This window comes from Rhodamnia argentea, chromosome 7 (assembly GCF_020921035.1).
Source record: "Rhodamnia argentea isolate NSW1041297 chromosome 7, ASM2092103v1, whole genome shotgun sequence".
Classification (NCBI taxonomy): Eukaryota; Viridiplantae; Streptophyta; class Magnoliopsida; order Myrtales; family Myrtaceae; genus Rhodamnia; species Rhodamnia argentea.
In genome coordinates this window covers 26691214-26706549 of record NC_063156.1, presented here as the reverse complement: position 1 = coordinate 26706549, position 15336 = coordinate 26691214, and the positions used below count along the sequence as shown (strand labels likewise).

The following is a 15336-nucleotide window of genomic DNA, read 5'->3' as shown; positions in this document are numbered from 1 at the left end:
AACTAGTCTACCAAGTTATCCTTATTCCATTCTTCCTTCCAACCTGTCCCCTATTCCACTCCATCTGTATAAAAACTCGACGGAGTTCGGAGCTTTATGAGCTGCACTTGCTCTTCATCTCGTGATCATTTTCTTCGGCACACAAAACTACTCTTTCTTTTTTCCCTTCTGTCTCTGACCGACTATGAACAAGAATGAGAAGTGTGAAAAGCGTTCTTCTGAAGTCTGTGAGAAGATATCCCGTGCTATCTGTCGAATAGCTCGAGGTGGGCAAGCGCCGCCCAATCCTGCACGGTCAGAGGCCGATCCATCCGTTAAGGCCCTCGACATCCAGCCAAAACCAGAAGGTGGTCGTCGAACTACCTTGGTTCTTGGAAATGGCGAAGGAAAGTCCTCCACCTCGGATTCGGGGGCTAATAAACCCAAGTTGGAGAGCACTATGACTGTTGATCAAGGAGGCAAGGGGGGCAGAGATGATATCGACCGCAGGTTCTCCGACTACATCAACAAAACGTGGCTCAAGGTTAGGTCTGTGTCAAACATTGGCGGAGGGAAGAATCATTCGCCTGCGAAGGATACCAGGCAGGACCATTTTGCGGATTATATTACCCGAGCCAAGAAGAAGCTGAGAACAACTTCAGGCATCAGCCGCGGTGGGGGGTAGGAGTTTTTCCTCGAAGGGAAGAGTTGAGACCCACCTAAAGTCTGAAAGTGAATAACTCATCGCAAGTCTCAACTTTTGATGAGAAAGTCGTGATTCTTGTGGTGGTCCTTGTCTGAATGCCATCTTCAGTAGTTATTGGATGCATGAAATGGCTCAAGCTCAACCAGTTGAATAATTTACTTTTGGGATGAAAGCAGCGGGTTTTGTTTTCATCTTTTATGTGGGAAATAAATTTGTAACTTTTCCAAATGTTCTAAAGTGGGAAAAGAGCCGTGGCCATGTGTCGTCTGGGGTTGGTTGAAATCTTTGTAATTTCCATTTGTTCATATGCTTGTGTCCGATTTCAAAATAGTTGACCTTTTCTTGTTCTTTTGAGTGCGCTTGACCTATGTTGTGGCTCTTGCAGTCCAATTCATGAACGGAGTTTGGTTGTTTGAATGTATGAAATATGGAATAACTAACTGCAATTGCCCATGTTTCGAACGCCTAAATTTTTCGGAAACGTCTGCTAAAATCCTTCCATAATCTAGCAGATTCAACTTACAGGAGAATGGAGTACTTGAAGATATAGCTGTGAAGATAAACCATGAATTTTAATAAATCGAATAAACAATACAAGCCATTTCGATACATGATTGAATGTTGTTAGCCATTATGTCCAGCTTGAAGAAAACGTCTCTTCTTGCTTTGATGAACTGCAGATCATCCATTATATTCAGCTTAGACATCTGTTATCAAAATGACATTTGCATTTAAGGAGCAAAATCAGCTTTACCTTATGTAACCTTAGCTATTGATCAAGCTATACCGTACCTGTTTTTCTAGGCCTGTTCGGACACACGGTTCCCCATGTCCCATCGCATTACAAACTGTGATCATAGAAAAAAAAAAAAACCTTTCTAGGGGCAATGACACGTCATTGAACTGAGCGACATGTCATCGTTCCATTAGATGATTGGTTTGACAATGATACATAGATGCCTTGGCGTGCATTAAGAGTTGTTAAATCACTCTATATTTCGTATGGAAAATCAATGAAGCAAGATTTTGCAGCTCTAGCTAATTGCCTTTTCGGTCGGGTCTGTCGGATTGTCAAAAGATTTATTGCGATTATTTCTACTACGAAATAAGCCATTCTTGTTCTATATTTGTTTGAAGAAAATACTTAGCCAATTCCATGCGAGCCATCACCGATAGCGATAATCAGTGATTTGAGAGTTGATCTAAACTTACACGTCATGCATTAGAGATCGAGCACACTACTATGTGCTTCTTATCGCGCTTATGTATGAATTACTTGAACTCGAGAGGGTTTGCAACCCATTGGTGCCGGTCCTAAACTTTATTTGGTTCTTCAGTGCTAAACTAGAAAATGAAGCGCTCTCGCTCTTTCTGGGTATACGTTATTTCTTCATCTAAGCTTGTAGATTACAAACTTCAGCTCGTTGATTTTAATCGATGAAAAATCTTGCTCTTCACGCTACAGAGGTTATGAAATCTTTTCAGGCCGCTATTGATTATCAACCTCACAGTTTCTTGAAACATCATAAGATTCAATGGAAACTGTACATTTGTATAGTCAGAAAATCAAATGGAAACTGAGTCTCCGCAGCAAATGGGGGATTATTGACGTGGCCGGTAGAACTGGCTAAACGGCTGAACCGTCTGTATTGTTTGAGGAGATCACTCAAATGAAGATATGCTGCCAAAGAGGAGGATATAGATTTTGTAGGACATGTATTGAAGTGCTCTTTGCGGTTTAAATAGCATAATACTCGTCCTAAAAGGCGATGGTCGGAGTAATGTGGTGCTCATTACTATGATTGCAGATGTTTGCTCCAGCTCCATGCCGCTAGAGGCACTGGAATTGCCGAAAAGTTCACCATTCGGAAACAAGTATCCAAGTGTAGCATGTCCAGATTGAGTTGTGCGGAAAAGGAGGGACTACATATGTTACTACTATCTGATTTAACGGGTCTTCGGTTGGTCGAAACTTACATGCATCGTCTGCCCATCATTCCTTCTCTCGTCTACCCTGGCTTTCAAACTTTCCACTCTCAACACTCTCTCAGGTTTCACGGGAGATTCAGTTCGAAATTCAAAGATGACCATGAACTCCGATGGCAGAGTCTCGATCACAGATGGTGGGGCTGAGATGAAGGATCTCCTCTCAAGTGTAGCAGAGTTTTACCTATCGAGGAATTTAACTCGAGGGAGAAAGCTTTCGATGCCAGTTCCTTACTTCATTAGGTATGAGTATGACAACAACAACAACAACAACAACCTCATATGCTTAACAATGCTTTAAGAGTAGTTTTCTGTATATTGATCTTCTTTCTTCTATCTTTTTGGCCCTTATGATTAGCCTTGCAAGTCATATGTGATGACTAGAGCTCGAACTGGTAAAATTTTCAGGGAAATCTTTGACAAACTAAGGACTAACATCCATGGGTCTTCCTTGAAGCTTGAAGCTAATGCAGTTGCTCCTGTAAAAAGGTAATTCCATGCTGTACTTGTAAGATTTGTAGTTTCATTCACTTTATGAATAACTTATATTGATTCACATTTTCCGAGCATTGTTGTGCTGTTCAGATGACCGATGGAAACATCATTTAGTACCAGCAAAAGGTTTATTTTCCCTGTGTTTCTCATTCCTTGTGGTTGTAATTTGAATTGGCGCAGAGAGTATGATAAGTTTTTTTTTTTTTTTTTTTTTTAAAAAAAAAATTTTTTAAATTTTTAAAATTTATTTTTTTTTTTTTTTTTTTTTTTTTTTTTTTTTTTTTTTTTTTTATTTTATTTTTTTTTTTTTTTTTTTTTTTTTTTTTTTTTTTGGTGGGTGTGGGGTTTTTTTTTTTTTTTTTATTTTTTTTTTTTTTTTTTTTTTTTTTTTTTTTTTTTTGGTTGGGTTTTTTTTTTTTTTTTTTTTTTTTTTTTTTAATTTTTAAAATTTTTTTTTTTTTTTTTTTTTATAAAAAATTATTTTTTAAAATAAGATGCTCACTTTTCCTTGCTCTCTTGTCCACCATGATGGATAGAGTTTTAAGGGGGATTGCTCATAGATGTTGAACCATATTTGTGGAAAATCACGTGATTTAGCAACAGTCGTTGATTTGAAGGATACAGATTACCATATGACTGCCTATTTTCACAAATCATAATGGACTCAATTCCACTTCTATTTGCAAAATGAAACAAGGAAAAAAAAAAATTGCAGACACTTGCTTCGGATATTTGCTTTCACAAGGAGTAGAAGCGAGATTCGCCGCTGTGTGCATAGCAGGATGTTGCCTCTCTAATTTGATTGTTGTGCTGCTTTAGTTATTAAAAAAAAAAAAAAGGTCCTTACCAGTACTCATTATTGCATGTATTGAAGAGCATGATCCTTACTGCTTTGTTTAAATGTGCTGTGATCTCTCTCTGTCCTGAAGAGAACATGCTCAAGCAACTATCAAGGAAACAGAGAGCAGAAAAGTGAGTAGAGAGTAATAAAGCTGTACTGGAACTTCCTGAGCTACTGGATCAGTTCTCTGAGGGCTGCTAGTCTCTTTTCCGTTATCTGTAAGGTGGCCCATGGGAGTGTTCCTTTTTGTCCATCCAAACTCCTAAGGACCGGGTTTGGGTTTGGACCAGTTTGGTTGTCCTGGGCGGTGAATAGACCAAGGGACACAGTTATTTACATCGGCGATAATGCCGGAAAATTAAGCTTGAATGAAGATGTGATGGTGAAGAAAGTGCATAAAAGTGTGAGGGAGATTCACTTCGGAGCTGCCACTCTAATTGGGCTTAACATGGCTAGGTACTTTGTGTTTAGTATAGTTCTCTGAATGAAAAGATTACACTATGTTGGGTTTTGTGATTTCCTAGTATAATCCCATCTTGATCTGCTGGGCCACTGTAACAATGGTATTTGTGAATTGGTGATCCTGTTGGCTTGGCAGGCCGACCCGATTCTTTCCCTGCGAACGCCTCATTTGAGATCTCGGTCAATCTCTTTTTCTCCTTTCGAGTCGTCAGCACTCCGCAACTTGTTCTTGCTTTTCGGGAACCTTTCACTCTCCACTTGCTTGTGGAAGGCTCAGGTCTAGTCTATTTTGCTCTATGACTTTCCTCTCTTTCGTTCATTTCCTTCCCCTGAAATCAAGAACATGATCCAATAAACAGATGGCTCCAGAAAATGGGAACAAAATAATCAGACCAAAACAATCAAACGTATGGTAAGAACATGAGCAGAAATCCATACAGCCCACCATGTCCGAGTTCCTAGTTCAACTTTCTGGTTAAATTTTCAACTTTCTGACCATTGAATCAGGAAGAAGTCAATTATACCTAACTGACAGATCCAGGAAAGAACTGGTTCCAAACTTCTGCCTTCTGTCCTTTCCTAGGCCTCAGTTTCTAGGCTAGTAGTTCCTACTTCTTGCCTACGGAAAGAAATAAACTGAATTCAGTTCACGTTCACACTGTTGGAAAAGCGAGGCTCTCTGCCAGCCACAGAGAATCTCTCAAGGCCCCTCAAGAAAGCATGAACAAATTACAAGATGCCAAGCCCAAACGTCCTGCTCATGCCTTTCTCCTGTACCCACAAAGGCACCCAGCAGAAGAAATTACCATTCAAAAGAGAGAATGACGATGATTCTTGAGTGGACTGTCTCCAAAACATCCAGCTCTAATCAATTCGTAGAAAGCAAAACTGGCTCATTTTGTCAAAAATATGCAGAATCCGATTCTCAGCCCCCCTCCTTTTCAATATGCTTCTCAGATGTGCTGCTCATGGATGGTTTCTGGCCTCTGTTGAAACTTCTGTCACATTGTGCCTGACAGCTCTAAAGCTAGCCTGATCCTCGGATTATTCTCCATCGTGACGTTTCTCGGGTTTCGTCGTTCCGGATAATCCATGGACAGTGAAAGCGCAGATTCAATCGCGAACCGTCGAGTCTCTAGGAAAAGTTGACGAAGCCGAACTCTTCACGAAAAACTATCGGGGCATCTCACCTCGTTTTCTCTTGTGACTTATGCACGACTTGAAAAGGAAAAATTACTTGGTTTTTCGGCACACGAATCAGGAGAACTACTCTATTAAGTAATCCTTATTCCACTCCAATGGTATAAAAACTCGGCTGGAGTCCGGAGCTTTGCGAGCCTTACTTGCTCTGCACGTCGCCATCTTTTTCTGCAAAACTCAAGTCTACCCTATCATCTTCTTTTTTCTTCTGTTCCCGACTGAACATGAACCAGAACGAGAACTGGGATAAACCTTGTTCCGAAATATGTCAGAAGATATTCTGTGCTATTCGTCGAATAGTTTCGGGTGGGCAAGCCGCCGATTCTGCAGAGTCAGAGGCCGATCCTTCCATCTACATTAAGCCAAAACCAGAGGGTGGCCGTCGAATTACCTTGGTTCTTGAAAACGGCGAAGGGCACTCCTCGATCTCTGGTTTTCCTGACAATCGAGTGATAGTCACCGCGCGAACGGAACCGGCGAAGACCCCAGGGCACCAGGGACCAGGACAATCCGCCAAAATAGCAGCCGCCGCCGAACCAGGATTGCCAGCACGGGGTTCTCGGACGGAGAAAACCGGGCCAGGTTCGAATACAGCCAGGAGGGACGGTGAGGTCACGATAAAGCACGGGGAGAGAGCTGATAAGCCCAAGTCGGAGAGCACTTATCAAGAAAGCAAGGGAAGCGGGCATGATATGGACCACAGGTTCTCGGACTACATCAACAGAACCTTGCTCAAGATCAGGTCGAAGTCCAATGTCGGCGAAGGGAAGAATCATTCGCCCACGGAGGATACCGGGCACGGTCGTCACGACCATTTCGCGGATTATATTAGCCGAGCCAAGAAGAAGCTCAGAACAACTTCAAGCATCGGCGGCGGCGGCGGCGGGGGCGGGGGCGGGGGCGGGGGGAGGGGTTTCTTCTGGAAGTGAAGAGTGAAGAGACCCACCTGGAGGTATGGTCAGGAATGAAGGTTTTCAGCTCACAAAGGTGTCTGGTTCTTTGATTTTGCAAATGGCGGTCCTTGTCAGAATCGACATCTTTGGTTTGTTTAAGTTTAATTACAATTGTGGATTAAGATTATGGATTTTCTCCTTTTCTTTTCTCTTTTCCTTTTGAATGTGCAAAATAATTTTTAACTTTTCCAAACATTGTGAAGTTGGAAAAAGAGTACGTGCCCGGGGTTGGTAATTTCTCATATGATTTGTGTATGATTTTTAAAGGGTTGACTTTTTTCTTTTTTCCATCCGAGTGTGGTTGACCACCTATGGATGAAACATATGGTGTGATAATAGCCTTGAATCTTAATGAATTTGCAGAAATAATATAAATCATTTAACGTGATTTTAGAAGAATTTTTAAAATTCGTTTGGTAAGGTAATTTTTGAAACAGAAATCCATTTGATTACGCAGCTTTTTTTTTTTCTTATCGAATTTTTTTTTTTACTATAAAAGTAGTTTCGAAATCTGTTGAAGAAGTAAAAAAAATTAACTTCTGATCAAAAATTGACTTTTAGAGCAGAAGTGTTGTCGTCCGTCGAATGGGGTAAATGACAAGATCAAACTCCCTTTGCGTCGGAAGCTGTGCTCGTAGGGAATAAAAAAAAATCATTTTTATGGGTAGTGGGACATCAGCTCCGACCAACTTTGAAGTCCCTCGTATATCGAACCGGGGGAAACGACATCGTTCCATCACATGATTGGTTGACGGAATATCCAATCATTCGCTCTTATTGTCGCTCTCCCTCCTTTTCTTTCCTTTTTTTTTTTTTTTGTAATTTCCTGCTTGCCTTGGTGTGCGCAAAGAAAAAGGAAATAATTCACCAAGTTGGCCTTTTTTTTTCCCTTTTACAAATGTGGAAAAATATTCGGAATTGAATTTATTGCATGGCACTATTCATTATTCATTTATCCACGTCTCTTCCCAATCTTTGGAAACTCCGATAATTCATACACCCCCTCAATATAGAAATTCAATGGTTGTAACACTTTCCGATTTACTAAAACAAATTGCAAATACATATATAGTGGTCGCCCTCCCCTCGGCTAGGCGAATGAGGGCAAGCCTCGCCCGCCCGTGCGAGGGCGAACTCCGCTGGTGGCTTGGGGAGGGAAGATGGAAAAAAAAAAGAAAAGAAAAAAAGCAAATAACTAGAATGCCCTTAGTCAAATCCTTCTTTGAAATAATAAAGACATTTCATGCCCTTATTTAAAATAATATCCATTTCATATTCTTATTTGAAAAAAATGAGATCACGTTAAGTCCTTATTTGAAATTTTTCCAAAAATCAATGAGCAATATTATTGCATCTCTAGCTAATTGCCTTTTTGAAAGTTCAATAACTTTCTTTCTATTTAATTATCTTCATAAAAGAGTAAGCTCGGTTTCAGTGAATAATCTCGATCCTTAAAAAATTTTACTCCACGATAGTCGGAACATCCCGTTGCGAAATCCCACAATATAATATTTGACATTCGAGAAATTAAAAAAAAAAAAACCTGGTTAACTCTGATTCGTGAGTCCTTTGTTTGTTACATGTTGATTAAGCACCGGAAGGTCCAATTTTCAGCTCTAGTAAGATATGTCGGGCTCGGTCAAGAAATTTGATGTCCTTGTCCTTTCCTAATAATGGAGGCTTCTTTATGACTCCGGCCTACAGAAAAACATAAGCATCTTTCAATCCATCCACAATGTAAAAGTACAATAAATAAATTGAGAAATTGTCCAATCAGTCATATATCTATTATATGGATGTCAATTCAGCCTTAAACTCTTCGATTTTGCCGATTTAGTCCTAGTCCTTTTGTGCAAAATTCCAATACAATCTTTCCGATCAATTTTCGCCACGTGGCAATGTGCCATGCGGGGCGACCGTCAATGATCGGACTGCCACGTTAGCAATTTTTAGGCTAAAGTCGTTTCCTTATTTTTTTTTCTCTTATTTTAAGATTGTTTCTTTATATCATAGTAATAGGAAAATTAAAAAGAAAAAAAACAAAACAATACAGTTTTTTTTTTTGGGGGTTGATACTAGACACGACCCCATCCACTCGCACCAACCTAACAACCGTTGCAAAAGTTTTAATGCATTTTATTCATCTTGGAATGTGCACCCCACAATAAAAATAAAAATAAAAAATCTAGGATTCCTATGAAGGGTAAATGGTGGTTCAGCTATATTACCAAATACTAATGATTCAACATGCAAGGGTGGCTTTGATTAGTATGGAAGTCTTCCAATTTTAGGAAGTCACTTAAGAATTTGACATTTTGAGTCAAAATGCATTTTGGAGGGTCCGGATTTCTTTCCCCTTTTATATATGGATACAGCCTAGACCTTCGCCTCCAAAATCACCCTCAGTGATCTTACTTGGCATTTTCATGTCGTTACTTAAGTTTTTTCCCAAATTTCTAGGTCCAAGAAATGTCTTTGGAGATGATTTTCCATATTAGCCAAAACGATGTCCTCTTGAATCTAAAATTTGAGTAAAAATAGAGCAATTAGGGGTTGGCTTCCTTAAATTGCTCTTACTCTTAAGAGAGTCTCTTTTTTTCATATCGCTCGAGGATCATCCATTTTGCTTTTCGATCTTCAATCTCTCATGCTCGGGAGTGTTCCATCTCTCGTGGTTGGAAAGCTTGCGCTCTAGATGCTCGAATAGCTTGTGGTTGGAAGTTTTCTATTTCTTTATTGTCAATGGAAATTTTTGTACCGAATGATAGAATTGGGACACGACCTAAAATTTAGGGTTTTTCATGGGATAAAAAAATTGAGGTAGAATTGATATTATACCTAAAATTGGATTTTTTTTATGCAACAAAAAAAATTTCAAGATAGAATCGGAATTTTAGTCTAAAGTTAAGGATTTTTAGGGTATGAAGTGAAATCAATAAATTTAGATCGAGGGGAAATGACTTGTCCTTCACAGGAACTTGCCAAATTGCACTAAGATGATAGCTCACATCTTTTTTTCAATTTCCATCATGTTGATCTTAAAAATGATTCAGAAGTAATGTCACAAATACCAAAATTAAATCCATAATACCTTTTTTGCACTCTAAACTTTGTAGTAATGTATCTAATAAGAGTGCATATATAAATTCACGCCGTGTACCCTCAATTACCAATCATATCATTTTCTTCCATGGCAACAGAGAAACACCCTGTATTTGCTTTCCGTTGGAAGAATTCCGAGGTCCGGACGAAACCTTTGACGAAGTAGTTTAAGGATTTACCTTCTTTACAATCTAAATTCTGCAGCAATGCATCTAATGAGAGTACATATATACATTCGTGCCATATATCTCCAATTGCCAATCATATTTTTTTCTTTCCCGATAGCAGGGAATACCCCGTATTTGTTTTACGTTAGAGGAATTCTAAGGTTCGGACGAGACCTGCGACGAAGTAATTTAAGGATTTACCTCCTTTGCACTCTAAATTCTGTAGTAATGTATTTAATAAGAGTACATATAACATATTCACGCAGATTTTGGAATTATGATAACGTCCTATATAATACGTATGTCTCCCCCATCAACCACCACTTCCCTTGCTCCAATCTCTCTCCTTCTCTCTCGTCTCGAAGCCGATCCGAGACTAGCAAATTTGATACTTTAACGGACTTCTGCCGCGACGCCAATGGCGGCGGGACCCACTTCTCCGGCCAACAACCCGCCTCGTCCTCCGGCGATGCAGATGTGGCGACCATACCCGGTCCTTGCCGCCGACGCATTCGCCAGGGACACGATGGTCGCTTGGTTCCGCGGCGAGTTTGCGGCGGCAAACGCCATCATCGACGCCCTCTGCGGCCACCTGGCGGAGCTCGGCGGCAGAGCGGGGTGGTCGGAGTACGGGCCGGTGTTCTCTGCGATCCACCGGCGGAGGATGAACTGGATCCCCGTGCTGCAGATGCAGGAGTTCTGCTCGATTGCGGACGTGGAGGCGGAGCTGAATAGAGTGGCCGCCAGGAGAGCGGTGGTGGCGGCCGAGGAGGGGTCAGTTGAAGTCGAGGGCGAGGGGAGGAGCGAGAGCGTCGGCGCCGAGGAGGTGGAACAGAGCGGGCGTTTGGAAGGAGAGAAAGAGGCAATTTCCGAGAAAGCGAGGGAAAGTGACGGAACCGGCGGCAATGGCGATTTCGAGACGGTGGACGATTCACCGGCGACAGGGAGCGATGCTAACGATTCAGGTTGATTCGTGGGTTCATGCTCTTTCCTGTGTTTCGTTCGTGGACTATGATATCCAACCGCATGCTGTAGACAAAAAATATTCAACAATTAAAAGTTTTACCAATCTTTTCATTTACACTAAAAAAGTTAATACCATTTTTTTTTTCCTTAAAACATTTTCCTTATATTTTACTGAATTACCAATTTTGTACTTTTCACAAAACCATCTTAGGCCCGTTTTTGTTTTCTATAATCTAAATGGTTCGGGTGTGGAGACCCGGCAATCCCAGACTCGTGAAACACCTCATGAATCCCATGAACTGATTAACTTTATGTCTTTCGGCCCGTGCAGGTGGCTTTGATTAGAGCAATTTCAACGTTGTCTGGTGGGATTTTTTATTTGTTTCTTTTGCGCGTATGCCGAACATACGACCGTATTCGACCAAGAATAAACATATTTAACGCTTAACTATTTTCTTAGGTTTGAATTTGCCGTCAAAATAAAACGGAATTTTCAAAAGTCAGTATTTCACATGACTGATATTAACTTCCAAGTGTTCAAATTTCACTTTTTTTGTCCCACCATTTCTCCGATCTTCTCTCGATCGAACGGGAAAAAAAGACACGGGTCGGTCCTAGGATCTCGAATTCTGTTTTGGGATCGAATTCAACGTCCGAATTCTTTCCTCCTGAATCCTTGATCTCTGTTTTGCGGAGATTCTTGTCGCGAGAATTTGAATCTAGAACTGGGTCGTCGTCGTTCATATGACCTCCCCCCGGTTCTGTTCAACGTCAGACTTCGATGGTTCTTCGAGCGGATGCATGCCGGTGCGCCGAGATTGTGATTGGTTTGGAATTTGGAGCCACGCTTTTCTTGGAAGGCCTTATTTTTGAACCACGCTAAGCAAAAAAACCAAGAGTGACCAGCATCTCAAGATCCGCCACGCCGAACAGTTTTTGGTATGCTGTCTGAAAATCCGATGTTGATCAAGCTCACGGTCTGGTTCCGATTCCAACTGTGACCAGCTTCTTTCTTTTAGTGATTTGACGTTACTTGGGCTTTGTCCGTGTTGATTTCTCTCGGTCGGACCCATTTTGGGTCGTCTGGTCTTTCGATGATTTGGTGTTTCATCCCAGAGGAAGTTCTTGATGTCTCCAGGCCAGTGCAATTCAGTTTGATCTTGCCGGTGTCGGTCTCCGACCGGTATTGGCATGCCCAGAATGACAAGTCAAGCACGATTGCCTTCCTCGTTCCAAGGACATTATTGCTCAAATTGTATGAACTCATGATTGTTTCTTGAACAGGGAACAATCCTAAAATCTGCATTGAAATTTTGGGTGGAGCTTTTGATGGTTGGTAGAATAAGCAATCATCGAGAGCGATTGCTATATTTGCAGCTGTCTTTTGATCTAAGATCAATATGGAATGGAACGACGATTCGATTTCGATGTCGAGTCCTTGATTTCTCCTTTCCTGCAAAGAAAGCAAAGACAGATGGAAATTTAAACTTGTCCTCTTTAGCTGATTGTGGAGCCTCTTTTCCTCCTACAGTAGATATCTATTGATTCACATGCATGTTCCTCTTGATTAACATTAGGTTCACAAGAGTTGCCACCCACACCAGCAAAACTCGAGATATGCTTCGACCACCAGGACTGCGGCAGGCGTTTAACCCGGATCAAATTGACAAAGGGCTTCAAAGCAAAGGAAGCGGTTGAAGGGCATATGGCAAGTGTTTCCATCCAAACTAGAGATCTTTTCTTTTAACGGGAATGAGATTTTGAATCTATTCATCTAGTCTTCCATCCATGAAGAAGACAGCAATCGGCCGTACTGATGGCCGAAAATTGCCGCTGGCAGGTGAACGTGGTGAAGGGTCTGAAACTGTATGAGGATATATTCACTGCTTCAGAGCTTTGTAGATTGAACGACTTCGTTGATGAACTCCGAGCCGCTGGCCGAAATGGAGAACTACCAGGTGAGCTTCCTAAGATGGTCACTGTGTCTGAACAAAAGGGCATCTTTACATTTAGTGTATGAGCTCTTTAATAGAACTAATATACGCAATTACGTAGGCCGATTGCTGATTCCTAAATCATAGTGCAAAATTTGACTTTACAGGGGAGACCTTTCTATTATTCAATGAGCAGATAAAGGAAAACAGGACAGAGTTGATCCAGTTCGGGCTTCCATCTTTCAAACATATAGAAGAAGATACAACAGACAGTGCAAGAAGTAAGTCCCCTAGGATCTTTAATGGGATCATAGTGTGAGGAGTAAGCTTTTCGTTAAGCTTTCCTTAACCGAGCGACCATTTTGTATTTACAGGTAAGATTATGCCCATTCCAGTTCTTCTCCAAGATGTCATAGATCACCTGGTTCAGTGGCAGTTACTGCCGGTTTATAAAAAGCCAAATGGTTGCATCATTAATTTCTTCGACAAGGTACTTTCTTTGATTAACTGCATCAACACGGGTTTCCAGTACTTCAGGACAGAGTTGGCAGGATGTAATGCTCCGTGTAGCGCTCCTAACAGTTTGGTTTTTGATGGTGTTAGATTCAATTTGAAACGGATGAGATTTTTCATGCAGGGAGAACGTTCAAGGCCTTTTCTAAAACCTCCCCATTTGGATCACCCAGTCTCGACTCTTTTCCTTTCCGAATCAAGAGTAGCATTTGGCCGTTCTCTGATGAGTGATCACGAGGGGAGCTACAAAGGCCGGCTCATGCTTTTGTTGAGAGAAGGGTGAGTTATTAGTGATTCTATTGAATCTGGAGGAGCAGATATCTAATTACTCCCTCCCCCCACCTTCCTTCGATCTATAGTTTCTTGTTCAATTCTGCGTAGCAAAGTTAAATAGACGACGCCCTCTCACGACAGAAGACTTAATGATGATGTGCAGAGCTTTTTGCAGACATATGTTATGCAGGACATGTGCTCTGCAACTAACTTTGTTTATATTAGGTGCTGCACTTTCATTTACATTTCCCATTGTTTCAAATTTGCTGCTGAAGAACCTTCTTTCGTTTCCCGTTAGTTAGTTGAACATATATCATGGAAAGCGGTTGGCCACATGTATCGCCATGGGTTCGTTGTTCTTCATCATGAAGCTTCTATAAGTTTATCATGGACATATGTTACCGCTGCTATTGATGATGGATTTTGTAGGTCTCTTTTGGTGATGAGGGGAAACAGCGCCGGCGTGGCAAGACATGCCATGTGCCCTTCTCCAAACAGGAGGGTTGCCATTACATTCTTCAGGATACGACCCGACTCCAACCAAGACCAAATCAAGTCATCAACCGGTGACATGGCCCTATGGCAACCGGGCATGAGGAGCCCATTTGCAGCATCAAATGCAGGTCTCTGTGGCGCTGATGCAGCAGACATAATTCCCTCATTGGGAATCCTCCGTGGTCCGGCGGTCATGTTGCCCCCAATGCACCCTTTGTTGTTAAGCCCCAAGAAGATCCAACCTGGAGGTACAGGGGTATTCCTGCCTTGGCCCGTAAAATCAAGGAAACCGGCACGATACCTTCCACCTCGCGCCCGGAAAGGAAGGGTTCTCGATCTTCCATCACCAGTTGAGACGCATGAAGCGGACTGCACTGCTTCATTAGGAGATACCGGGACACAAACTGGAGTCTCTCTTGGAAATGGCCATCTTTAGGTGCAACCGTCAAGGACTTTTTTAAGTATAGTAAGCATTAACTCGACACTTGAGAAAAGCGAGGGCCCTGAATTTGGCAGATTCTGTGTCGACCGTGTGTCCAATGCCACATACCGAACGTATTGTTCGGTCTGTTAGTATTAATCGCGAAGAAAGTCTGACTTGAACTTAAATCTAACGGAGGCACTGGATAGAGAAACAGAACACTTTTTTGGAAGCTGTGAGCTTCTGTGCCACCATGTTCTCGTGTGGCCTTTTAGCAGGTTTGCTTGTTGTGAAAACAAGGTGTCTGTGCTGTGTCATGATTTCAAATTCCCTTTTTTCGTGTCATGTCTTATGAGATCAGGTTCTCATGTTAGGACCAATCAGTTAGGTCGATGTAATTTCTTGTAGATGCTAATCAAACTGCAAGACTATGATGTTGTGATGACAAAAGCCTTGCTGCTTGACCTGTTCTTGCCGGCATTTCGGTGGCTCATGCATCATTTTGAGCTAGAGAATGCTGCGTACGCTCTCAAGTTGTTCCTGTCTTATTTTGCGAATAGAACCTCAGTAAAATGCATACTTTGTCATGTGACTGTGTCCTTGTTCGGAGGAAGAGAAGAGACGGGCCAGATAAATGTCGATATTACTGTTCTTTGAAAGGTTTAAAATGTTAGATGTCGAATGATAAACCTCATGATGAAACGAAAAAGAAAGTCCAAAATAAAGTATGCCACTCCAGATTAATCGATTTATATCATAGGACTTAACCATGCCAGTTTCACAGTTATATCTCTTCAATCCATTATTTCTCGAGCAAAATCAATTTGGATTGTCAATCAAGGG

The 15336-nt window shown here is 41.4% G+C and overlaps 3 protein-coding genes across 3 annotated transcripts; all 3 read left to right on the top strand.

Moving 5' to 3' along the window:
• Positions 1–2768: 2768 nt before the first annotated feature.
• On the top strand, positions 2769–4491 carry LOC115728278. The gene is made up of 4 exons (XM_048282657.1): positions 2769–2914; positions 3080–3160; positions 4088–4141; positions 4191–4491. Exons 1-4 carry the CDS (start codon positions 2769–2771, stop codon positions 4489–4491), a joined length of 582 nt encoding a protein of 193 aa, XP_048138614.1.
• Positions 4492–5016: 525 nt separating this feature from the next.
• LOC115742584 lies at positions 5017–6717 on the top strand. The gene has a single exon (XM_048281755.1). It carries the CDS (start codon positions 5894–5896, stop codon positions 6596–6598), a length of 705 nt encoding a protein of 234 aa, XP_048137712.1. The 5' UTR covers positions 5017–5893; the 3' UTR covers positions 6599–6717.
• A 3470-nt stretch (positions 6718–10187) lies between these two features.
• On the top strand, positions 10188–15008 carry LOC115742507 (RNA demethylase ALKBH10B-like). Its single transcript, XM_030676830.2, has 7 exons — positions 10188–10856; positions 12435–12565; positions 12698–12815; positions 12959–13072; positions 13166–13281; positions 13429–13583; positions 14007–15008. Exons 1-7 carry the CDS (start codon positions 10310–10312, stop codon positions 14506–14508), a joined length of 1683 nt encoding a protein of 560 aa, XP_030532690.2. The 5' UTR covers positions 10188–10309; the 3' UTR covers positions 14509–15008.
• Positions 15009–15336: the final 328 nt, after the last annotated feature.